The sequence below is a fragment of the Bombus pascuorum genome, chromosome 6, assembly GCF_905332965.1.
Source record: "Bombus pascuorum chromosome 6, iyBomPasc1.1, whole genome shotgun sequence".
Taxonomy (NCBI): Eukaryota; Metazoa; Arthropoda; class Insecta; order Hymenoptera; family Apidae; genus Bombus; species Bombus pascuorum.
In genome coordinates this window covers 14,035,366-14,063,134 of record NC_083493.1, presented here as the reverse complement: position 1 = coordinate 14,063,134, position 27,769 = coordinate 14,035,366, and the positions used below count along the sequence as shown (strand labels likewise).

The 27,769-nt window shown below is 38.3% G+C and overlaps 1 protein-coding gene across 9 annotated transcripts in view; it reads left to right on the top strand.

Moving 5' to 3' along the window:
- The window catches only part of LOC132907678 (transient receptor potential-gamma protein), a 102,617-nt gene that overhangs the window by 67,042 nt on the left and 7,806 nt on the right, over positions 1-27,769 (top strand). For 7 of the 9 annotated variants that reach the window (XM_060961013.1, XM_060961012.1, XM_060961009.1 and 4 more), the window contains 9 exons: positions 9,521-9,777; positions 15,724-15,854; positions 17,051-17,312; positions 18,510-18,658; positions 19,074-19,269; positions 22,915-23,085; positions 23,586-23,820; positions 26,563-26,683; positions 27,130-27,408. In XM_060961013.1, coding sequence (XP_060816996.1) covers positions 9,637-9,777; positions 15,724-15,854; positions 17,051-17,312; positions 18,510-18,658; positions 19,074-19,269; positions 22,915-23,085; positions 23,586-23,820; positions 26,563-26,683; positions 27,130-27,408 — 1,685 coding nt within the window. In that variant the 5' untranslated portion in view covers positions 9,521-9,636. The remainder of the gene's footprint in view (positions 1-9,520; positions 9,778-15,723; positions 15,855-17,050; positions 17,313-18,509; positions 18,659-19,073; positions 19,270-22,914; positions 23,086-23,585; positions 23,821-26,562; positions 26,684-27,129; positions 27,409-27,769) is intronic. The other 2 variants (XM_060961008.1, XM_060961007.1) reach the window with 1 other exon arrangement.

Genomic DNA, 27,769 nt, shown 5'->3' with positions numbered 1-27,769 from the left:
TGATAGCGATAAAAGATTTAACTGGAAACCAGTGGTGTTGTACAAAAGTAGATTTTCTGATAAAGAGGAAGACTCGGGACGGTCGGTGGAACTCGTGCTTGATACGAGATAAAGACTTTTCAACCCTGTGACGTTTCCCAGAAGCAACGTCAACGTACACGCGAACACAGTTTCCGTGAAACGGTACCTTGCCCAAGTACAGGATGTGCAACAGGTGCAAAACACATAGGCTCAGTTACTGCATAGGCCAATCTGCAGTTCCGTCCTACTTCTGATCGTCGATTAAGTGGCAGATTTCGCAACTTTGACGACGCGTTACCATTAATCAGTTAACCATGTTTCTTGATACTTGTAACTACACGTTCGCGCTTTAATATCGTATCGACCACAATTTGCTCAAATTCATGTTGAGATGCTCCAATTAGTAAATGTTTCTATAGAGATACGTATAATGTTATGTGCTACACTAGATTACATGCGTAGTAGTAATACTTGTATGTGAATATCAGTGTGTGGAAGTATGTGTGTGCGCGGCGTCTCGAAACAAATGAACGTAAACTGTACAGTCGGTTAACAGTCGGGTATGGAAGAAAGTGCTGAGACGCGTGCAAGCGTGATCGATGAATATCTTTGAAATCGTTTATCAAATAAATATATAACTATTCTAATATAAATTCCAAGTGTAAATTTAGTGTTCCTATACCATTATTTCGGCTATTAAGATCCAAAATTCTCAACAGTTTCAGTTACGAAACTTGTTAAATTTGAAGACACACAGGGGAAGAATATGATACTTCCTCTATCTTCTGTAGGAGAACAATTTTAAAACTCAATACCCTGGCGACTAATTTCATATTACTAGAAAAGATTATTTTTTCATTTAAAAACTAGATACGTGTGCTTGTCATCTATCTACATGTACTTGAATTTAGTATTTCAAAAATATTAACAGTAATAGTTATTGTTGAGGTTGAGGTTGACTGATTGAGGAACGAGTGGATGAATTTTTAATAGAAAGGTATATTGAAATAATTAAAGGTATAATGCATAAGTATAATGTATAAGTTTATGCTGATTCAAATCCTTGCTCATTTAGTGTTACTCATAAAAGATATAACTTAGAAAAAACGAAGCTGGCACTCCGCTGGGGGTAGCCACCCACATGCTATATTTATTTTTATTTTATTTTTTTCTCACCAATAAGATATAACACTTTACCAAATGTCCTTCAGGACAAATTGTAAAAAATCCAAAATAAATTATAAAAAAAAAACTTAGTGTTACTAGATAGAAGAAATGATAGGGAACACGTTCATATATTATAGCAAAAGGACATTACCAAAAAAGTTAAGCTTATAGCTTTGGCTAGAGGTTACGGGGAACATAAATAGAAATCAGTTTATCAGTTCCTTTGTTCCTAGACCTTGCAATCCAAAACATAATGTATACTCAAGGGTACAATAATATACATCGCTTCTTATAGAAAATATTTCTGCGTAATAGCAATCTCCAGGTCACGAATATACATAAATAAAGATGTAGAGTTTCTCTTGAAGTAATTACTTCAATAGTTATAATTATTTATATCTATTACGATTATATGTATAAGAATAGTTTTATTCCACTGTGGTTTTATACAAAGAGTCTTGAATTTTTCACTTACTTCTCCGAAGAAATATACCTTTTCAAGTAAGAAATTATTTTTCTTCTCAATTTATTGTTTATATTAAAATATCCTCGTTTCAGCTCCAAATGATCCATAAATCGAAAAATCGATAAGTACAAGGCTTGTCATGTTTTTCTTCGCGTGGCCTGCAATTATTAAATACGATATACTTACGTGTACGAAACACGGTAGAAGTTTAAGATAATCTTTTTCTTCGCAATGAACAGCTACTATTTACCAATTAAGATGTCAAAAAAGTATGGGATTAACTTGTTTAAATTGTTGCTGGCGACGGTTCCCCGACTCACAGAGAAAGTTAGTGACCGGAAGACTTCCTAGAGGTACCGGGTGTGCTTTGACCGCGAAATGTTACGAACCGAGTAAAAAACGACCTCATACGTAATATCGCGTCTTCGTGGCTCATTTCGTGTGCGGAGAATTTACTGCCGCAAAATTCTCGTGTATGAAACATACAGGATAATAGTGCTACGACCTCGAGGGATAGCTATGAAAAATACCTGCACACACACGCGCAAACATGTATGCATACATTTCGTGTAATGTGGAAATCTTAAGAAGAACTCATCGATCATCGTTTTCAAAGATGATGTACCAATTCGTCCGCCGAAAATTCTCATTCTTATTAACGCGACGAAGTATCGGCACGCCGACCAATTATTTTTCATCCGACATACACACGTCGTCTCTCATTCAACGTGTTCACGAAAGTCACCTATCCATTACGGTCCTGTGCATGTTCATACACACAGGTTTATCGATCTAGGTCTCAGTGGAAACACGCGATTCACGGTAAGCTCAACGACCCGTGCGAGTTCGAAGTTCCAACGTCGAGGGAACCGCGCGCGAGATAACCACCCTCTGAATCATGTGCCTCCCTGTTACCCCGCTTTTAAATGATATCTTTCTTCTTTCCTCCTCTTTTTTTCTCTTTTTTCCCCGTAATTACGTAGTTTAGTGACTTTTCACAATTTTGACTTCGGTATATTTTTTTAAAGCTTTATCTTGTGGCTGATTTTGGATTTGTCTTCTTATGACTTTATCCTTAACATATTATGGCTGAAATTTTACCACATGAGAATTCTGTTGTAACATTATCGTAGTAAAACGTTTAATTCCACTCGTGTAACTTTATTAAATTTTTAATTACACGCTATATGCTGCGGTGAACTTTTGCCTAACTATACTCTTCAAATGTTATATCATATCGTCTTCCCTCTTTCTTTTCCTTTTTTTTCTTTTTTTGAGCGGAAAGAACGACAATTTGAAAATAATTGTAACCATAAAAATAAACAGTATCTTATTCAGAAAGTTCATCATTGTCCGTAATCGTGGACCAAGCATCTCCTCTTCTACAAACAGCGTCCTCGTTGCATATAAATCCGATCTCTTCCGGGCTTTTTTCCAACGGGTTGAACGTTTCCAAACGTATTTAAAAAGTTGCTATTTCCTCGAAGTTTCCGCTCGCTCGATCCGCACGGTACGAGAACTGTTGCTCGAGGTACGTTTTGTTCGGGGTATTAAAAAACTACCTGAAACTTCTCTCCGCTATTTAAGCAGCCTGTCTTTCCTCAGAGGGAAGTACACAAACGTGTTGGACGATTAAAGGTTTGGAAAGCACAGCCTGTCTCTCTTTTCACTGGAAAACCGAGACTATGCAATCTCATAGGCTTGGATTTCCAAGAGCTGTTTACCTGTTTAGCTGTGCTGCAGATGTTCCATTTTCGATAGCTACGCAAACTCATATTCGGCATCAGGTATTTACGAAATTACAGCTACCTGACCTCCATACTTCTCATCGTCATTTAGACGTTTGTAAAACCTAATTCTAAAGGTGAATTATCTTCTAGGATGGGAGTATCATTATTTTGATGAAAATAAATTATATCGTTTATATTATTATTAAAATATTATTATTAAATACCATTTACCAAGAAGAACGTCGTAATTAAAAATTTGCCTTAACATGTTCTTTTAATAGTAAGTCGTACATAGTAGCGAGCGTAAATAGGGAAAATCTTTTTGTATAAAATTCTACCTAATTTAATTTGTAATTATTACTAATTATTAGGAATAAAAATTTGAAGGAAATATTCTATGTATATGGTGATTCAAATTACAAGAAATTCATGTTTAAAATTAATATTATAGAAGGAGAAATAAAAATAAAACTTTTCATGATACAATTGGAAACTCTGAAAACCCCAATGCTATCGCTTAAATATCGAAAGAAAGAAAATAATTTTATCGTTAAATTATCAATAATCATTTACTTCAAACTGCCTATGTCAGATTCATTTTTTGAAGAATTTATTCTTTAACAAACCGACGATATATTTGTTTAATGTTCTCTTATTTGGGGGAAATTATTTTCGCAAATTAATATTCACAGTATGAATGCGACGTTTCCCTGAGCTAGCAATTAAAATAAGCTACGGGCAGAAGAGCACAATGATCATTAAGAACCTCTGGTGTAAGTTATCATCCATGCATAATGCCGGTGATAAAATTCACTCGACTGTGGTCAGCGATCTTGAATCAGTGAAAAATGGGAGCAGTGGGAGTTATCGTCGAGGAAGGGATTCGTTCTCAACTAATGACTCTAACAGTCGCTGGAAAAACAGTTTTCCTCTGGTGGTCTAGTCGATCGAACAGGATCGAACACGAAAGGATGAGGCCGCGATCAAGTAAATCTTCGGTTTAAAATAACGACGTGTTTTATTTTTGTTTGGGTCGTTAGCGAATTAGAGAGGATTTCGACGAATGTAAATGATATTTACATTTCGTAACGACGCGCAACGCGAGAAGATATTTAGTCCGCCCTTGTAGCTCGTCAGATTTTTCACTATTATTTTCGTAATTACGTCGAACGTATGAAAAATGTTAAATTATGTAAAATAAACATATAGACGTAAAATTTTACGACTAAATAACGAGAGATTTTTTACTATTGTTTTAATTCGAATTGAATTTCTACTATTTTAACTTGTTTAGTTAAAATACTCTATCAGGTATCTTTTATTTTTGTGATTATTTTATTTGAATAAAGAAATATTTTTAATCGAATCGAAAGAAGCTACGCACAAATATAATAAACTTTTATAACAGGATATTCTAATCCTTTTGAAATTAATGATACAGTACATGTCAAGATAAATTTGAAATTATACAGGAGAGCAACTCTCGAGATATGAAATGGATGGGCAATTTTTTGGGGGTCGTTGCTTCTCCATTTCGATTTGTTTCGCAATACACGCACGGCCATCGTCCTGAGATTCATTCGCATGAAATACAGTACACACATACATACACAAACACGCATATCGTGCCTTATGTAAATCATCGGTTTCTAACGATCTCGTTGCGCAACCCCGCCGCAATGGCGCGACGCTCGATAAACTCACGATGAAACCTCGCCGCTCTCATGTGATACATATTTACCCTTGAGATTAATAGCCGCAAAAGGAATTACTATTTCGATCACTCTCGACTGTATATCCTTTCTCGGTTCAAAGATTTTAATTATCCTTCAGACAATATTGAAGATTAAGATGAATCGATCCTTTGACAAGCCACGTAATTAATTTAAATTCAATGGATATTACAGACATACGTAAGAAATGTAAATAGTTTAGATATAAAAGTAAAAATTTTGGTTTCTTTCGTTATATTAGGTTGTTCGGAAAGTTTCTTTCGTTTTATAAGGAAATAATAGACGCGCAATGTCTTTTGTTTTATATTAGTTTATTTAATTATACACAAACGTAATAATAGAAATAGAACGAAATGATCATACATAATTCAATAAAATAATATAAAACAGAAATTGTTGTTCGTCTGTTATCACCTTATGAAACGAAAGAAACTTTTCCGACAACCTAATATAATTCTTCGTACACGTTTCGATCTAATTTCTTTCGTACAAATTTCATACTTGATGAAAATATCGTTTATAACGATGGTCGAATGATATCTTAAAAAGAAATGGGATGGAAGCTCGGTGAGAAACAGGCAAGGAAACGGTAGCTTCCGCTTTCTCAAGGAGCACATACTGTCGAGCAATCACGCGTAAATGGACTGGAAGAATTAGAAAATCGTTTGGTAACGATAACGCGGTATTGAAAGCAAGAAAGCCGTTTCGTTACCACACACCACCGACATAAAGCGAAATAGCGCTATTTTGTCGAACAATGCGTTTGTTAAACGCAACCGAAACATCATGTGACGATCCTCGATTGTTTCTCCACAATGGATTCTGTTCCATGTTTGAACGGCCGACGTTATTTTCGTAAAACATTGTCCCATTGAGAAGAAACGCTACACATCGCAGCCGAGCGACGTCGATTCATCCAGCGAATCGGCATTTTTCATTCATGAAAATGTCACACACCGTTCAGTATAGCATTACTGCGTCGTAATCGATGTCTCGCAGCAAAGAGCACGAAAATCCAGAAAATTACGTCGCAATGCTGTCGACGCGCAGCTAGTACGCGTGTATGTTTGCGTATAACCAATAAGGGTGAGTGTATTTCGCGATCCATCATCCGTTCGGATTACCAACAGGGCGTATCTAGTTCCGTTGCGTCGGTTGGTTTGTCGCTTTGCTCGCCTCCTCGCAATTGTCTGGAGAGCGGTATTTCGTGCTTAAAATTAAGAACAACGTTCCATCGATATTTTTAAACGCAAATTTATTGTATGTACAGCAACAAACTTTTCGAAAAGTATGGATTTTTACTTTATTCCTAGAAGGTACTGTTATTTTATGAAGAGAAACAACAGTCTCTATCGCTGAAATGATGGGAATTTGTATATCGACTATTTGGTACAAAACTGTATTTTTCACCACAGAATGCGATTATACTTCTCTGTAGTAGCATGTAGTTTTATTTATAGTAACAAATATCGTTCTATAGAGGAAAGGACGAAGAGGAAGTACTTGAACGTGATCGTTGCGATTAGGCTGAAAACATAACTACTAAAACATATATCTACGATATAATTAAGAACTATAGAAACGCAATTGCTACAGCAATTATAATATTGTATGATATATAGGACGAAGCGTTTGAAACAAGTCACCTGAATATCTCGCTTTCTTTCGGTGATAGAAATAAATACATCGGATCGAATTTGATTGGTTTTGCGAAGCACACAATCTGACGTAATTTCTCTTTTACAGGGGAAATTAAATTTTAATTTATGTATTAAACTTTAAACATGTATTGTATAAATAGATATGTAGAAATATGGAAAATCTGGAATACTTGTTACAAATGCTTGTTAAAGGTTTGTTCAGTAAAAGACTAATGTTCCAAGGCTGACAACTTGGATAATAAATAAGGTTTATGAAAGGAGAACATTTGGATAACTTATTGAACTTAACGCGAGTTAGATTTTAATTCTTTGGTGATAAAATGACAAACTACTGAAAGTAGGTCCTTTGGATTTTCTGTTCATTTATTCGAGTCAGTTGATTTATTTGCATTCCAAATACTCAGTAACTTTCAACAGTTTTAAAATCTTTTTAATTGAAAAAAATTTTCTTTGACAAATATTCTATTTTCTTTCTTTCAAAGGTTTGTATAGCTGTTGATGTGCTTATATACTAGGCTTTGTATTAATTGAAGAGCTTGAAAGGTTGACTGATGGAATCGTTGTGTTCTTTAAACGACGCATGCGACTATCCGATACGATTTCCTAAAAATCATAAATTATTTATGATTGCAATAATACTAAGCGATTTTGATCAAGTTTTCAACATGCACATAACCGTCATAAATCTTCAAACCGTATCGTTTAATTTAAATTTCCATTAAGACCTGGATTAAAATGTTACAAAAACTGACCTATACTTTTTTCTTCGCGATTCCGACCGATTGCAATTTTTCCAAAACATTTTTGCACGTCATCTAGTAAACTAATCCTCCTAACTTCCAAAAAAAAAAAAAAAAACGAACAGTTTGGTCCAATTTTTAAAAAGTTATTAAGTTATTCTCTTTTTAAAGAGTATCCGAATATATATATTAATGCCGACAATAGAATTTTACCTTCGTTTTTTCTAGGATAAAAATTCCATTGCGTAAATCGTTATAGCTATTTAAACATTTACATGACTCTTATTACGTCGATCGATCCAATTGCATTAAAAAAGTTTTAAACATACATTTTCCACAACGTTTTTCGTCCATTTAATCATTAGTGATCATATAGATACTTTTAGTAGTTTAATTTTCCTGCACGTAGTTGGCTATCCAAATTCTCGTTTTTCCCATATCGGGAATGCCTGTCAAGTGGCTGCAACGAATACGTTCGGAACACTAGAATACTTCATGCGACCATTTTTCAAAATCAGTGTAGAGTTAAAAGTGGCAGTAAGTGGCAGTTTAAGTTTATATACTCTCTTTAGAAATAAAAAATGAAGTTTCCTATAAAAAAATCCTACATCTGTCACTCTTAAACATTTTTGTAAAATCCTTGTCGAAGCTTAAATAGTTATAAACTTTGCGCTCTTTAATAGGATACAAACATTATAAGGATTAAAAGATACTCACAACGCAATTAAACAATGCAATCAGTTTCATTTTGAATTTCAGCATTTTGTCTCGAGAACGTTGCCTTCGATTGCACAATTATTTAAAATAATATCGTGGATCTTGAAGTTTCGAAAGATTTTCATTTCAAAGGAAACGACATTTTTTGGGAATGTTCAGTGGAAAAATTGAATTTTAACAAAAGGCGGATTTTCAGGCCTGTTGGATCCCCGCCATTCTTCCGCGTACACTTTATTTGTATTCCCACCGATATAGCCATTATGTCTGACATAGTAAAATTAGTGAAAAGGTTTCCACGTACTATTCTGCTGAATGTCGAATACGTAAATACATTCTGGGATCGAATGTTTCCAATTATTGGATATAACAGTAATCCGAACACTGGTGATGTTTTATTCATACGTAGAAATTCATATTTTGGCGAACATAATTAAAGACGTGTTTCATTTAATAAATACAAAACAGAAACTTGTTTTAATTATCATATCCCACAAGGAGCACTTCAAGCGAAGAAAGCAAGTCCAAATAAATAGGAGCCTGTACCATTTACTAAATACATACCATAACGAGTACTTTATTTTGAATTTGTTTTGCATATTTTGCATATATTCTATGTTTTCTACATGAAATAGTGAGGTAGTTGAGATAGTAATTTTTGATAGGAATGGTACTATTGAGATATGTATAATTTTGATTAGCCGTGTAGTAGCGACACACGTATGTGAGTATGAGTATATGAAAGTATGTGTCTGCACAGCGTCTCGAAAAACAAATGAATGCAACTGTTCTGTTAGCAGTGTGGTATAGAAGATGGTGACACAGAGTGCACAGACGCATGCAAATGTATATCGACGAAGATCCTGCAAATCGTTTATCAAATAAATCTAAAACTATTTTAATATAAATTCTAAGCGTAACCTTAGTATTCCTTTACTTTTATTTCAGTGATTAAGATCCACAATTTTCAACAGATACAAAGTCAATATTGATATTATTGTTCTTCTCAACGGAAAATATATGTACATTAAATTTTTAGGGATGGAGGGTGTAGAATTTATTTTTGTTATCCATGAGCCTTTGGAACGATAGAGATAAAGGGAGAACAGACAATCTGCCACTGATAAATTTCAGTTTCCATAGACTTCAAAGTTAAAGCAAGGATGTTCGACGTTACTTTTCTTTGCAAAATGTAAAGACGAATTTTGGTGAAATTTGAGGGGTGAATTTAAACGAATTAGATATTCCAAATTACAGAGAAACGAATGAGTGGATTTGTCTGTTTCAGAAAGCGCGTACGAAGATGAGGAGCATGGCGCCAGGGGCGCGAGATCCCCTGGTGAAAGTGGTCTCGGCGAAGAAATCGGTGCTCCTGACGATGATTGCGCAGATCTACCTTTGAGGATGGATATTAATACGATCAGGGGTTGGAACTCGGGCGCGAGGAGCGGTTTCCTACGGGGCATCGGGCAGCGCGTGAGCTTCGACCCCGAGGCACCGCCGCCGCCGCCGCAACCTGCAAGAAAGGTCGATGAAAAGGTCAAGGTAGGTATCTCTAACGTTACACAAGAAGCTACTGTTTATCACAAACAGTAACAAAGTATTTTGTTCAACCAACTAATAAATTAACGCTCGTGATGATAACCAAGTCTCCATCGCTATATTTTTTTTTAAACAATTTTTTTAATTAAACCGACACAATGAAATTGATGTATGATTTGTCAAAGTAAATTTCAAACGTTTATAATTCGCGATACAATTATTCACGAGTATGTAAACTAATTAGAAATCGATCAAAGTTAATTGGAAATTATTTACGGTCATGGTAGATTAGTAGAGACAATCAATTTTTTAATTAGTTACATGTAAACTAGGTGACCATGTCGATAACCTTCGTATTGAATTAATATTAATAAAAATCTTATCGATCTTGAACAAATTTTTTACGTTCGTGCAAAAATGTCGCAGAGCTTTCATGCGTCCCCTTCCTCTATTTAACATTGAATAATGTTTTAAATACTGAAGCTTAAACATCCTTATACCTTTAGTTTATAACTACGTTAATACTATTCTAATATTTCTATTTGGTAGGTTCCCTTTAACTTCCCTAAAAACATATCACCATACAGAAAATCGAAGAATTTTCGAGCCTTCGATAAAATCAAACATAATTCATATTAACATACACAGGATTATATGATAGTTTCAAGTAATTTTTCGTATAAATTCTATAAAATAACACTTGATTGGGTGACACAGATAGGGAACTGTCAGTTTCGAGGAACTATGAAAATGATACCTTCGTTCTGTCTAGTCTACAGAAAGACTACACCCAAACAAGGCTGAATATTTTGGCTGTCAGCATGAGGGTTAATGGAGTTGCGAAACGTTCAAAGTAGAACGAGCGTTTGACAGAGGAAAGCAGGCGAACAGACGAATAAAAGGAAGCAGTCGGACGATAACTGCGTTACGACGTCGACCCAATTTGCGGAAGTCGCTATTACGAATCAGAAGTTCTCTTCCCGTCGTAGTCTACCTTTTTATTGCCTTCTCGAAAGTCCTCTCTCGAGAGACGATTATGTTCCGAATCCCTGCGAACGAATCAAGCTGTCACTGGAACGTTCTGACTAGTTCCTCGAAAGAAACTCCTACGCTATTTCGATGATCGTAGATAATCGGATTCGACCGATCGACAGATGTAATTACGCTGTAAGGACAGGTCAGAAAGAGATCGGCGCCAAAACTTTCATTCTTAATGCGTTCCTCTGTTCCATTTCGACTGTGACCTCTGTACCACTCAAATCACCCATTCCAACATTGTAGATCGGAGATCAGAGAGGAAGATGAACAAGCAGCAAAAAATTATTTTATCGACGCTACAAGCAGCTGAAGATAACGCGTACGCTTATACGCGCGCTTTTACGAGTGGTTCGTGAAGCTTTTGTTTTTATTACGTCGTAAAATCTCTATCGAGTTGATTTCATGGCGGCAAGCGGTATGGTAAATGTACTGGACAACTCGTATTTCGTGAAATCAAACATCCTCCTAACAATTCCAGTCTGGTAGTTCCAATACGCGTTTTCTAATAACAGTTAGATAGTTCAACTTCTTAAACGAAACCGCCGTTCATAAGCTTTAGGATACGTACGTTCTATTTCTAATTCTTCCATCGATAGCAAACGAAACCTCGCAATTGGTTTCTGTCTTTTATTGGTTCGTAAATGTCTTCGATGAATCTCTGCTCGTCAAGCTGCTCCACCAAAATCCCGTGGTTTTAACCGATCGAAACCAATCTTCCACACTTTCATCTCATCTTCGTGCTATTCCGCACACCGGCGATCTATCATATTCACCTTTGTTTCACGGGACAGCATTTGATTCACGGCGTGGATGCAATGCATTAGAATCTCCTGCCTCCGGCAAAAAAAAACCACCGGGAAGCCGCAACTAAATCATACGACGAATACTTGAACATGACCGGTCGACACGGGAATGGAGCTGCTTTGAATACAGGTCAGCAGAGGCTCGTAACGACTACGATGTCCTAGTCAGTGCTCGCTAAGAATAAAGGTCTTCGTTTATTTCAAAGTACAGCGCATGTGTATTAGGTCGGAAAATGTTCGAATACTTATAAACGGAAAAATTAATTTTTCTTCAGCTCGTGTTAATTGTCTATGTAACGTATGAAATTCACTCTTGCCTAGTTTAACTTTAATTTTGAAATGAAAATAATGCTAAAAATGAGGATGATGAAATAAATGCATCTTCCGACGAGTACACCGGAGCAATCAAACTTATAGATTCTTATGAATGTATGCATTTCGATCTTCAGATGTTTCATTCGTCAGAACCGCAATTACAATTTTAATAGAATTACGGAAGAAAATTCTTGATAAAAGTTGGCTGAAAAGGGGCGGAGGTTGGAAAATAATGAGGCTACCAGGTAACGGAGGGATGGAGGTACTCGGCGGAATACGCGTGAGCTCGCGATTACCCCTCTCGGCTTCAAGAAGATGACATACTGTGCCAAGGGCCGACACTGACAGCGAACGAGTGTTTGCCCGGGCGCACCCTAATTGTCGAGCCGCCACACCCTCGGCAAACATTGTCCATCAACCCTCCTCCTAACAACCATCTCTCTATCGGCCCCTACCACTCGACCCTTTTCCATCGGGACCAGATATATGTACATATATACGCACATCGCACGTATACGCGGTGTCCTTGGTACGAAAGGACGTGGATAGCTGTATGATCAGAAACGGAGGGTTGCTTAATTGCTGGAGACGCCGGCATTAACCGCAGGATCTCGTCTCGCGTTACCCCCCACACTATTTCATTTCCGCCTCCACCGTGTTTGCGGATCGTCGTCGTTCAGCAAATATCAGAGTTCTACGTTTAACGTCTTTGATAAACTTCCTGACTCTTGCCTTGACTCCTTAACACACGGTCGATGTCGTATTAGTCAGCTGATAAATAAATAAAAAATAAAGAAACTGTTGGAAAAGCGCTCGGTTACTGATTGCTTATAAGGACGTCAAAGAGTTGTATCTTCGAGTAATAGGGAAGTCTGTGGAAGGAGAGTTCATTAGGGTCCAAAAGTGGAAATTGGAAATGGAAGTGGAAGATTGGAGGATTTGTAAGATGTCTTCAATCGTAGATCGATTCATTGTAATGTACTTTATGGTTACGATAGATTAACCCTACAGCATCTCTTGGGTCATGCCCGATATAGCCGTATTTCTCTGTCGTCATAAAATTTCTTAAGCTTGAGAGAAACGCTAGAAACGCTTCTCCTTCTGATTTTCTGCGTACAAATGTTCTAAAACGCTAAAATCAGAGTGAGATCGAGATATGAAAAGTCGAGGACCGCAGCAGGGTTAAACCAATGAGAAGGTGCGAAGAAAAGTGGCTTAGTTAAAAATTCTGTGTGGGGTTCATAGAATGGCAAAAAGACTGATGTGTCGGTGAAATGCTGTCTATGTGCCTAGTCATGCTCGTCAGAGATATAAGTTTTTTACTCGGTCAATCTCTAATGAGAAATACAATACTTTGTCAAGCGTAATGAGAAACCTGCGGGAGGAAATATTAGGTTATCCCATAAGTAGCGTCTTGTTTTCTGGAACTATATTCCAACTTTCTGTTAACTTTTTAATTCTCTCCTTGAAAAATTGTTACGATCTCGACCGAAATATTCAGCTATCCCTATGAAATTTCTCATTAGTATCTAATTATTAATTAGGTTAAGCGATTCCAATGAAATAAAAAGCTTGTTATGCTAAGTACAGAGACTGGTATAATAATTTTCAATTATACCTTTCATTTTGTATTCCAACTCTTTCATTTATCGAACCTAATATCGTCGGTGCTGTTAGATTAAATTAAATTTCACCAGTTCCCATACTCTTGACATTACCTTAGAAATTCAAAACGCAAGATGAAAAGCTACTCATGTATTTAATTAATATCACGCCGATCACAGGATTTTGTAGAGGAATGGAAGTTCTGTCGATTGAATTTACCCACAAACATACCGTTTGCAGTCACACAATACCTCAACGGTATAATTGAAGGAGCGATAATAGCACTGCTACGAACAATTACACCGTAATCACTTGACCATCCACCTCTGGCTTTATCTTACATATGTCTTATACTATCTTATTTTATATATTAGGATTTTATGAAGAAAAGCTCCGAAAATACCCGGTTTGCAAGAAAGTATACAAGCATAAAGGTTAACTTTTCCTTTGAATAGGCCTGTGTAGAAAGAAGGCATTGTTTCCGCTCATGTTTGATCTTTACGTGTTGTATTCGGTATTCTTTCCTCGTCTGCAATCTAATGACAAGCATAAAGAGAACTTGCCTCCTAACAAGAGGTTTCCACGAGCGAACAATGAACGGCTATCCGAGTCGTTAATTACTCCCCTTGTTCTTCCTACGATCATCCCAATTTCAGCTGAATCTTCGATCAGCCTTTCCATATTCACTCACGCTCCTGTACATCCCTCGATCGACGTTATTATTCCTTTTCGATCATTTTCGAGAGAATCGTATTTCTCTGTGGTTGGAAGATTTTTTAAATTTGTGAAAAATATTAAATTATTTCATAACGTCAGGTTTACACGTATTTTATTTATTCATGAAACTATTACCCCATTAGTTTCACACTTAACTAAGTTAGAACTTTACATCTGCACACATTTTTATGATTAATAACGATTCTGTTAATGCTAATTACAGTTTTTTTTTAAATTGTTGTTACGTATAAACTAAACTTTTTAGAGGTAATTATGTACAGGATGATTTAACATACGAAGCGAATTGGTATTTTTATATCGATACACTGAAAATATATACAGAAAATATACTTTAAAAATAGATAAGAATTGTTGAAATTAAGTTTATACCAGGAAGGATAGGGGACACGAAGAAGTAGAAAATTGGAAGAAAAACTAACCATAATCCTTTCACTGCCTCTTAGGAGAAAAACTTTCAGAATCCAGTTAGCTGTTACCTCTCGAGAGTATCGAGTTTAGGGTTAAAACTTCAAAGTTCCACGAAATTTCCGAAGTGTCCGATCCCCAGGTAACACACTCAACTCCGCTCGTATCCCGCTAGTTATTTCATTATATTCGCCTAGTTCTACATCCAGAAGTTCGATGACGTCGTATCGGTTTAAATCACGCCGCTTCTCTCGATCCACGATGCAGATCCATTCGCGCGCACGTCGTTTACTCGGGTGACTATATCCAACGTTGCGGTACATTTATCATCCTAATTTCATCCATCTTTCATCAGAGTTTCGTCCGTCGATCAATAACCCGTTACCCCTCGAGTTTCTTGAGGACTCGATGGTTTTTTGTTGTGAAAAGTGGGATTGGGGCAAAATCCAGCAAATTCCACTGAATAATATATTATAAGTAAACCTGTATTAGTACTATATTGGAAAATATGGTACGTCGGTGTATTCAGTATAATGTCGCCCGTAGAAGGTGTGCGAGAAAAACAGTGGACGACGGATTTTCATGCATTTCTGGGAAATTTGAAAGTGCACGTAATATGCAAAAATATATAAAATATGCAAAGTATAGCGCTGCCTGTAACACTTGGTGAGTAAAAGAATTTCCTGTCGAAGCTCTACTTTGTTAAATTACGTTCCCGAAAATATGAATTTGCACAAAAATCAGCGTTCTAATAATAACGTTACCAATTTATGAGAACTAAGATCGGCTTCGTTACTTCTTCCACGCGCCATGCGTATTGTAAATGTTCATAAAAAATAAAGAAAAATTGTAAATATAATACCGTAAAAAAGTATGTATCGCGGGACTGGACGAAAGGAAAACATTGGCGGGTAGCGACGTGTTTTGATTAATCCTGTCGCGAGGATGAATAGCGCGGCGAATGAAATAAAGCTACAAGAAGCTTCATTTTCCGAAACGTGGACGCAGCGACGAGACTATAATAAAAAGTTACGACGGTTTGCAGAGGCACAGTATCCACGGCATGATAGAGGAAGAGAACGTGGTGAGACCGCACCAGGAAATGGCTAGTCTGTCCTATCAAGAGAAGAAGTACCTTCTCGCGGTGGAACGTGGAGATGTTGCTTCTGTCAGAAGGTGAGACTTTAGGAAATCAAAATCTTACGTGAGCTAACAACGTATATTTACGTGTTAATGGAATTATATTTGGGGAGCGGAAACTTTGGGGGCACGTAGCGCACGTGGATTATGTAACAAGAATAACGAAGGGGAGAATCCTTAATGTCGCAAGATGTTCTGGAACAATTCACTCTCGTACACGTGCCAATTTTTTCTCTTATGTATATACATATATATATATATAGAAGAGAATTTTCAGAGCCACTCGAAATCCTTGTTACATCATCGAACGTTCGTATCTCGTGGTAGATCATTCGCAAACAAGACACGTCTTATACCAATTATATCCAAGTCTGGATGTAACTGATCTTTTTTCCACGGAGAGTTTCAAGAAGTTAGGGCGAAACTTCAAGAGTATCCATATAAACGAGCAAAAATGTCTTAATAAACACAAGTCGATATATCGTTATTTTCGAAGTTATAAGACGTACGTGTTCATAGTATGAACATATGAAACGACAGATACAGACAACTCGACGAGGCACTCGCATATATGCATATTTTTGTATAGAAAAATTTTCATTCCCAAATATACATCCGAAATACGAATGTTCAGCGGGCTAGAATCGGCAAGAAGCAAGGTATTGTTTCGATCACTTTCAACGCGACTACAATGGCTAATTTGAAAGGCGGGAAGAAACGGCGCGTAAGAGTATCGCAATCGTGGCTTTTGTGCAAATGAGCATACACGCGAGCTGGTTGAAATCCGTTGGATCTAGAGGTTGAGCGTTAAACAGGACAAGAGATCTCGCGAGGGGAGGTCAAACGCGCAGCGTATACACATATGTATATCGCGTCAGTGTGCCAAAAAAGGATCTAATTATCCTACGAACAATCGTCCCGTGATGCTGAAACTTCTCGGAATTCTTCACGGCGTTGCTCGTCTCGACGCAATTAATACCGATTGCGATGTACGAGAAAGTTTCAGCGGTCGTGGAATTCTCATTTGGCTCGGTCTCGGGAAACAGGACAGCTAAATACGATTGCCAAGTCGATCCGTTCCGGTGAACGTAATGGGAAAATCGTGAGCTTCGTGGTTGAAATAAAAGAAAATAAAAAAAAAAAAAAAGGGAGAGAAATAGAAATGGTGAAACGAAAGGAAAAAAAATAAATAGAGAAGTTAGTAGGTAGGAACGTGATGGGTGTTGTTTCAGGATGTTGCAGAGTGCTCACGAAACCGAAATGAACATCAACTGCGTGGATCCATTGGGACGTTCGGCGCTTCTAATGGCGATCGATAACGAAAATCTGGAAATGGTGGAGCTGCTGATCGAGCATAAAGTCGACACGAAGGACGCGTTGCTTCACGCCATCTCCGAGGAATTCGTCGAAGCGGTCGAGGTACTTCTGGAACACGAGGAAAGTCTTCATCGAAACGGGGAGCCACACGTTAGTCGCTTTCATCGTCTAGTATATGTAACTGTATCGATCCAAGAATTTTTTATGCTTTTCTCTTTATCAATCTGTAGAAACTAGTCGCGCGCGTATGGAACGTTCCTTTGAATATTTTTGCGGTCGTGTATAAGACGTTCTTTGAATAATTTTTCCTCATCCCTTCCGCTCGAGCTTTCCTTTACTCTATCGGAGACACTTTGATTTCGTAGCAACAAGCTTCGCCTCGCAATTAAGCGGTGATTGCATTTTTCCGGCTAGGCAATTTCGTTTCAGTTATCGAAACTCCCCCCTGTCCCGTAATTTTCACCGTTGGTTGGTTTCGTTCCGCGCTTAGGCGACCAACTACGGCGACCAGACGACTCAGCGCTACGGTTAAGTAGATTCCATCCGAGAAATAAGTCGACCCACATTTAAATCAGGTAATCCGAAGAGTTTTCCGCCGTTGACCGTCATTCGCAACAAAGCGTGTCTCGATGAAAGCGTTTCTCGATGAAAGCCAGCTGACCGAATCTCATTTCCGTCAGAGCTTGAAAAAACGCTTGCACCCGTATACCGTTCAAATTCACGCCGACTGGACATCGGGGAAAACGGGAAAATAAAGGCGAGCGGGTCGGGGAATTGTTGACGAGAGGAAGCTTAATCAGCTTTTATTCCTCTTTTCCGAGGGAGGAATCGGCTTACGTTCACCATCGGAAATAATTATCATAGTCCCCCTTGCCTCTAACGATCGCGATGTTTTATTAGTTTGCCAAGTGCGTCGATTATTAAAGAAGCAGGGCAAGTACGGGAAAGATGATCTATCATAGCTATTTCAGGATGGAAGAACGAAATAACAGTTTCATTATCGTCGCGTGTCGCAACACGAGACCCATCTCGTTTATTTGTTTCAATTAATCTATTAACCCTAATCTCTTGAACATAACTTTATTCTTTATGTCCCTGCTGTTATTTTCTAACGAGTTGTTTCGTTTCTACAAAAAAAGAAAAAAAGAAATAAAATATATTACATATATTTGAAAGAATTCAAATTAACTATTTCAGTCCACGTAACATCTCTCTTTTGCTTGCCCTGCAAAATTCTTACTATACATTTGCTCGCGTATTCGTCGTAAGATTAACGTAAATTCGCGATCTACGAATTTCTTCTACGCTCTATCTAAAGAACAATTGCTCCATATTGCAATATATATAATATAAGTTTATACGTTTGTGTTTCAGAGCTGGGAAGCGCTGCCATCGGACACCGCAACCTTCACACCAGACATTACACCCCTAATCTTAGCCGCTCATAGGGATAACTACGAGATCATTAAGATCCTGCTGGACCGCGGATCCACGTTACCTATGCCACACGATGTTCGTTGCGGGTGAGCGGTCTTCAAACAAAGCTTCTTTCATCCTTCCTATAGTAACGAAATTTGCTTCATAAATAAATCTGACGCGAGAAGCTGTAAACCTGAGAAACTACAATCCCTCGTTAAGTATACGTTTCACGTTGATTAATTTCCCGTATTGAGTTAGCACGACATGCGATGCTCGAGCGGGGCCCGCGTATACCAATCAGTCAGGGTATCTACGATGCAACCTTTACGCAGCCCAAACCTAATCCCCAATTGCCAAGCATAGGATGAAATTTCACTTCCCTCAATAATATCTATCGTAAATACTAAGTCTATCCTCTTACACGAAACTCAACATCCGAAAGTTTACAAACAGAGCGGAAAATCCCTAACTAGAGTCATAATAATATTGATTACGATGATGGCATTTATTCATGAGCAGGTGCGACGAGTGTGTAACATCGAGGAGAGAGGATTCTCTGAGGCATTCCAGGAGCCGAATAAACGCATACAGAGCTCTAGCATCGCCGTCCTTGATCGCTCTTTCCTCAAAGGATCCCATCCTAACTGCGTTCGAGCTCTCTTGGGAACTTCGGCGACTCTCGTTCCTCGAGCACGAGTTTAAGTGCGAATACCAGGTGAGACAATTAAGTAATGATATGTATTGCCTCGGTAGAGACGATAGGGGATAGAAAGTCGATATAGGAAAAGAAAGGAATTCAACGTTTAATAAAACAACGTTAAAACGATATCATCGATGTGTCTTTTTATACTTTAGAAAAAGAGATTAAAATCGATATACTGGAATTCTTCTTCTAATAGTAAGGGTGAGTTGAATCGTTGCATGGAACAGCGTAACTTTAACTTGATGTAAGAGTAGAACTCTAATGGAAGAGTGCCACGACAAGATAACTTGCCTCTCCTTTCAAAGGATTTCGTTTTCGATAAGCAGAAGGCGATGTTATTTTGTCCATAGTCTAGTTACCATACTTTCAATTTTATTTGATGTTCGTTTAAAGTACCCGATTACGCCGGAAAATAGAATCTAACGTTCAATTTAACCATGGAAACGCGACGCTCCCTCCCCCCGCTTGGAGAACGTATCCGTGAAGCCACAAGGGGAAGATTACATAAAACAACCGTTGAACTTCAGAGTTTGCTCGCTTCTCAACCCTTTTGGCCCACTTTCCTCGTCGTTCAATTACTTCTTCTGCAAACCCATCTACGAAACGAAATTTACGGTAGCGTATCTGCCCTACGTTCTTCGCGCTGCTAATGATCGAAAACCTGCCTATTTTTATCAAGTTATATATTTCAATTGTAGAATTATGGATAAATAGAGCTACGATGATATTATCCTTTAAAATCATCACAGCTGTGTATAATAAAATATTATGATGTTATTAGATCGGTTGGTTAAACCAATTGGTTATTATGGTAACTTGAGTTACAATTTTTTGGTTTCTCAATTGAAAGGTAAATTAAGGCGGGTCTTCTAAATCTAAAGTAAATACCATTTGTGGTTAAATAATTTAATTAATAAAATTTATGGTTACACGCTATTATGACGCTATTTAATCGGTTGGTTAAACCAATTGGTTATTATGGAACCACTTGTGTTACAATTTTTTGGTTTCTCAATTGAAAGGTAAATTAAGGTGGGTCTTCTAAATCTAAAGTAAATACCATTTGTGGTTAAATAATTTAATTAATAAGTTTTGTGGTTACACATAAACATAATAAAATATATATATAATATAAACACGTTTTGTAATTCGATTCTAAAATAGTATTGCTGATTCGTCGTTAATTTGTACGCTTCAATAAGACTCTCATTCTGATACCATAAGTCGACCAGTGTCCAGATACTTATTGTTGGAATACAACGATATTTCACGCATAAGCATAAATACCCTTACACAGACACCCACACAGGCATTTGAACAGGACACTTACTCAGGTCATACTCATTACTGTATAGAGTGTGGGGTTCAAAGTATTTAAGGGATCATGGGTCACTACCTAAGTCTAGTCTGAGAGTAACTGGCCAACAATCAACAATCTCCATACGTTGTTAATTATGTCACTCGCTTATATACATCAGCTTCTGTAGTTCTGTTTAATAAACATCACTGAATATTATTTCAACACAAACATTGTGTCTTCCACAGATTATTAATCTTAACTTCAAGATTAAATTCTAACACTCATGAATATGAGTAGTATACATACTACATGGTACCATATAGCTAGAAAAAGAAAGTACAAAAATGTTCTCCCAGATATTATGGGTAGGATCTTCTAAAGATATAACGAAAATGGGGCACGAAGTTGAGAAAGTTAGGGTTGACATAAGCTTGCGAAAGAATGTGGCGCCACGTATATGTATTCCTCCGACGTAGATTGAAACGTATAGGTTTCTTTATAAGGTCGTATAGCTCGTATATTATTCCCGTCATTTATTTCGTTTGTTCGCGCAGGAAGAATGCTTTTGCCCCGTAGAGATGTTCCAGACTCTCAAATGGAAAATTCGCAGATCACCGGAATTCATGAATGTAGAAAGGAACAAAATAAATCAATATAATGCAAATCGATGCTTCGCAAAGATATCTATACAGGTCTTGTACAAATTGTTTATTCGGGATCCTTCCGGCGAATCTGACATTTAAGCTGGCAAATATCGATGTCGACGCGAGTCGGGGCACGCATGAAAGGAAATTAATACGAAGAAACGGCTCGTGCATTTTCCAGTACGACGCGGTCTGCTTATTTCTGTCGGCCATCTTTGTTGACGCAAAGCGTCGTCTTTCTCGCGTTGTAAACGCGATCGTTGTTAATTCTTGTAAACAGCTCGAGCGCACGTGGTCGTTTTCGATTCACGAAAGTCTCGAAATACTCGCGAGTGTCCTTCCTCTAAACTACTCTAGAGAAAACGAAATAACACTAGGCAAAACGTCTCGATGAAAGTTTCATGGTCGATGTAACGCGACGACGGATATTAATGTCTCGTTAGCTTGATCTCGAAGTACATGGCCACTCGCAGATATTAGCGAACGTTTGAACAGTTTGGTATGGCGCTTTGATGTCATAAATGTTTGCTTTGGCGCGTAACTCCAGGCGGAACAGGACTGCACCGGATTCCTGTTCGTTCGCTCGTTTCTATCTTTTCCGAAAAACGCGCTGTATTTTCTGGTTATCGGACAATGAAAATTTCGTCGGATAACGAACGCACAAGGAACGTTACTTTGCAATACTTTCAATGTTTCTTTTATCGATTCCGAAAGTTTCTGCTTCGAATTTCGAATAACGATCGAACGAAAATAATTCATCGTCGTTGGCGGATTGATTAAGCCTATAAAGAGATTGGCAATCGATTAACGAGGATGAATTATAGACGACCAACCCTCGTCCAACTTTCCTTTCTTGTGGCGCGATAAAAACTTCTCGCTCCTCTTTTCGGCCCTTTTTTGTCGTATCGATCGACGGTCTATCGTTTGCCGGCCATCTTAGATCTCCTTTTGTGAAACTATTATTTCATGAGAATATTCCGTGGAACATTGTACGGAATGTCTCTGAAATCACAATTCTTTTGTTCTTACTTTGTGTGATATAGCTGAGTCGCTCGTTTCTTTCAATGTTCAACATATTTTCTTCTTTTTTGATTGCCCGGCCGATTAAACACACCCGTCACTTTGTACCTATCAATTTAAATGCAATAACGTCCGAACAAATTGCTGCAGATGATCGTTTAAATCTTCCAAGCGATCGACGAGGACTAAAGGAAAATAAATTACCGACCGATTTCTCCCTACCCTTGGTTCGCGGGGATAAAGTTTCCACGAGATTACTCCGCGTTTTTTCGAAGGTCTCGAATCGCGCCGAATGGCCGATTGTCCCCCGACAACTCGATTGACAAACGACCTGTCTTCGATCTGAATCTTTTTATCGCTCTTATTCATGCTTCTCTTCGCAATTTCCCTCGAAACGAACGATACGAGCCTCCAAGTGTCCTTAAAATTCGATACAGCTTCTTTTAAGAGCCGTTTTCAAGAGCCATCGTTTTCGAGAAAAACGGCGCCACCCGTATACGTTAGAGAAAAAAGTTTCGCTAACGACGTCGCAGCTTACTTGCAGAAGCACCGTCGAGGAAACTTCCGTCAACGAAAGTAGCAACGCTTCTGCAGAGAAACACCGGCGAATAATTCCGCCCTTCCGCGTTGTTGACGGAACTTGTTTCGCGCCTCGCGTACTCGCTTCTCGAAACGGCAATGTTGCGATTCCAGGAGCTTAGAAGACAATGCCAAGACTTTGCTACTGCTTTACTGGATCACACTAGAAGTTCCTACGAGCTGGAGGTGCTCCTAAATCACGATCCCACCGGGCCAGCGTTCGAGCACGGCGAAAGGATGCATCTGAACCGGCTGAAACTCGCTATTAAACTTCGACAGAAAAAGGTAACCGTTCGAACTTTTATATTTCTCAAACGAATTGTAAAAGAAAAATTGTACGTTATCGAAGAAACAGACTACTTGAATAAGACGTAATGCGAGTAATGCATACGATCAAAATTGTTTTTAATGTTACCGCGATCCTCGAATTTTAACGTCTCTACTGGACTTTCGTCTCGATCAGCGAAAAATCTTTCGATATTTTAAGAAAATCTTTATACGTTCACCGATGGAAAAGAAGATATTATACAATCCATAATTATTCGTTATTATTTTTTATTATTAACCAACAAAAAGTTTCCAAAATATCAATATCTTTCAACGCCAGTGAGGTACAAAAGATTAAGGAGATTGCACAAGAGCAAAGTGTAGATATAACGTCGTTAGACCCTAGATGGATCATTCGCGATGAGTCCTAATTCCTAAATTAGACCTTAATATGTACAATTTGCTAGTTACATGACCGGAAACTGTCGACCGATATTAGATTATCTCGAAATTTCCAGTTCGTGGCGCATCCCAACGTGCAGCAGTTACTCGCATCGATTTGGTACGAAGGTCTTCCTGGCTTCCGAAGGAAAAACATGGTCCTCCAGGCGCTGGAGATCGTCAGAATCGGCGTCCTCTTTCCTTTCTTCAGCGTTGCATACATCATCGCGCCCCACAGCGTGGTCGGCCAGACCATGAGGAAACCGTTCATCAAGTTCATCTGTCACTCGGCCTCGTATTTCACTTTTCTTTGTAAGTATCTTCCTTCTTTCTACTAAGTTTTGCCTCGTCGAAACGCGAGGATATGGCTTGCAAACGTGCGAACCTGTTCTGCGAACGTGCGAACGTGCGAACGTGAGGAACGTGGCCAACGACTTTTGATTCTTGCTCCGAATCCTCATTCAAATGCCGCACTGTGCGTCGCGTCGATCGACTACATCTTGCTTCATCACTGCTGCAAGCTGTTTCCAGCACGTTCTAAAATTAACCTCGATCAAAGTTGGTTCATGACTTTCTCTTTTTTCCAAACAGCTGGCTCGCTCGTTTCCTTCAGGCGTACGGGAATGCGTTCAACCTCGTTCCTCTCGGCAACGTATTTTACCTTTCCTCACGTCAGCGAATCAAACGCAGAGACCCGCTTCTAAACAGTTTACAAATACCTCTCATGGCAACCGCGATTCGCGAATACCTCTCACTACCAATAATAGCAGAGTGCGGTAATGCTCTAAATTTGAGACATTAACCATCATTACGGGGAAACGATAAACATTTGAAAACGGGAACACCCTTAATCGAATTAAAGCTACCAAATATCACCGCAAAATTATAGTATACAGCACTGAATCGAGGACACTCGGGACCTCCGACATTCTTTATTTCTTTAATATGATAATTAAATGGCACGAATGTATTCCATAATGGTAAATTTTATTAAATACTAGAGAGTATCTGTACTGTCACTTTGCCTCGCTTTTTTCTCCCCCATTATTCTAACCTTTGAGTAAATATTCGGAATTTTTATCAAGATGTTTCGTAACGAAAATTGTCACAGGTTTGAATACAACAGCAGTTAGAAACTCGGCCGAAGAGATTCAGTTAGAGAACGGTTTAGAGAGCGGCATTCAGACAGCTGAAGCAAAGGCAGCAAGTTCCAGGCCAGGTTCCAGGCATTCGCGAAAAGCATAATTGACCTCGAAGTTAAACTAACGATATTTTGAGTCACGGGGAACGTGGCGAGATAATGTACTCCTCGAGGACGCGACCAGGGCGTAAGGAATTTCGAGAGATTATTCAGGAATAAGCCAAGTTAATCTCGTCGGCCGTAGTACGTGGTTAGTTCCGCACACATACGAGGGTAATATTTGACCCGATGTGATCGTGGAGACGAGCCTGTATGTAAATCGCCGAATCCAATAGCTGTTTCTATCGTTTTTCGATCGATAAATGATCTTGGGAGAAGATCAATCTACAATGTTGCACATCTGTTCAGAGTGATTTGAAGTTTCGAACGCTATCGTACGAAGTTGTCAAGTGCTTTAAGGCGACTTACAGCTTCGATACACCGCATCGTCCCTATTATCGAGTTTACCTGAAACAATGTTACGCAAAGATGTAACTTGAACCCATTATAGTTGTAAACATCGCAATTACAGCAATGTCTCGTAGAATTCTGATAGACCAGTTTAGAGTTACGTCACGTTGTTAACACATTTCACTACAATTACGTAAAAACGTGTTTTTCCTGTATTTCCATTTTTCAATTTAACTGTCGATTACATACGTTGGCTGTCGTAACGCGATGTACGAAAGGTTTCGTTAAGCCAGCTTTACTTTTGAGAAACAGAATTATAGCACTACGATCATCTACGAGCCAGCACTCGGACGGTTTGTGAGTAATTTAACGGATTTTCGATGCCATGCATTTTTAACTTCTCCGCGGCACTTTCCCGTAGTTCAGTAGCCGAGATCCTGTCATAAACTTCGCAGTTTCCAAATGGTCATGCGACGACCTAATGGTTTCCGCCACATAACTCGTACCCTCTCGAATATTCCATAGAGGTGTACGTTCCCACTATCTCGACGAACATCCCCATGTGACGCCTGGTCAATGTCCTCTTTCCGAGAGTACAACGCACGATGGAAGACGGATACGAAGTACAAAGAATACTGAAACAGCGCACATCTTCGGTAAAATTTCAGTCATACCTCGGAAAATCCCAGTCGTATCTCAGAAAAGACAAGTTAAATCGCTATCGCTCTGTAAATCGCTTCGCACGTCGCGAAACCTTTTACGTGTCATGATAGCATCACTATCTCATATATACCTATATATATACGCATGATGCATACATCAGTTGTGCATAAATACATTCGAAAATCACAGTCAATCGATCAATCGATCTATCTTCTGTAATCACGCATTACTCGCGTAAACATGATTGATTATGTCCTTTGATCGAATATGCACCATTTATGTGTTCGATTATGCGACATAATTATGCACGCGAGTTGAGAAACGGTAAGTATAAGTTGGAAAACTACCTTTTGAGATATTTGAAGAAATAGCTATAACTTTCATGATTTGGTATCACCGATTTCCAATTTAAATACGGATATGTTCATCCAGATAAACGTTCGCATATGTTGAATCATGGTATTACATATATTTTTCATACGATAACATAAAACTCGAATTTGTACTGCTTTTTAACTTAACCCATTTTTGTTGAAAGGAATTAAACAAATTTCTTCATCGATCCTTGTCTTGTGATACACTTCACTAACTTACTATACAAAAGATTAAACATTTGTACCGTCTAAAGAGTTTTTACAAAAATTGATATAACTAAAAAGGTACTCGTCGTATCAATAAAACAAAGGACGTGATTTTGTGCAACGAAAAATGAAACGACAACGTTAAATAGCCATATTCTTGTATGACCGAAATGAAATAAAAAATCATTACAAATGATATGGATTCACGTTTGTCCGCAGTCATGTTGATTCTGGCTAGTCAAAGGATAGAAAGCGTGATCGGGAACTGGATGGGTCACGATGTCATAGAGCACGAACCAGCACCGACGAAAAGAGGCGCTGCTCCAACGATCGTCGAATGGTAAGACAATATTCTTAATCAATGTTTCTCTTCGTTCACGTGAAACCGGACAAAACGATGCTAAATAAAAACGCGGCAGATATCGATTGTTATTTTTCCTAAAAATGTTTCCTCAGTGCGCTGGAAACTCAATCCACTCGACGATACCTTGCATCATCCTTCCACTACAGCTCTAGCTTCTACTAAATTCTAGTAGCGCAACCCAAATAAAACTGACTTCCCAAAAATAAACACTCTCGGTAACCACCCGTCCCTCGTGGCACCTCTTGAAACGACTTCTTCTCCCAAACTGACAGTATATTATTCCCTGTAAAGGAAATAATATACGTGAAGTTGGGAAACGCATTTCTCGAAATGCTTTTAAGTTGAGCCAGCGATACTCCCAGGAGAAAGCCGATTTCGAGAAAATGGGAAGAATATCGTCAAACGTGTACGACGTATCGTAGGTTCATCCTAGCCTGGGTATCCGGCCTGATTTGGTCCGAAGTGAAGCAGCTGTGGGACGTCGGCCTCGAGGAGTACGTGAACGACATGTGGAACGTGATCGACTTCGTTACCAACTCCTTATACGTAGCTACAGCCGCGCTCAGGGTGGTCGCTTACTACAGGGTGCAAAAAGAAACCCAGAAGTCCGGATCTATGATCGAGCTGCAACGCGAACAATGGGATACGTGGGATCCAATGCTCATATCCGAGGGCCTTTTCTCCGCCGCCAATATATTCAGGTCTTCACTGAATTTAATTTCTTCATCCTATTCTTTCTTACTGAAAACCTTTATTTGAATTATTGTTAAAATTTGCACGTAGTTCGCAGAGCCAGATATTTAGATATTTAGAATAATTGTTTGAAAAATTCGTAGCGAAATTTGGACACAATTTGAAGATTGTACGTTATGGAATATATCATTTCTTTTGATAAACTTTTAATACTTAATTTCTTATAGTGTCTGTAATTCTCTCGGCAAAGAATTTATTAACACAGTCCTTGTGTAGGCTATTGGAATATTTCTTTTCACGGAATAAATGTCCTCTAAAGATATGGATGATATATAGGAGACGAGGAAAATTCTTGGTGAACTTTAACTA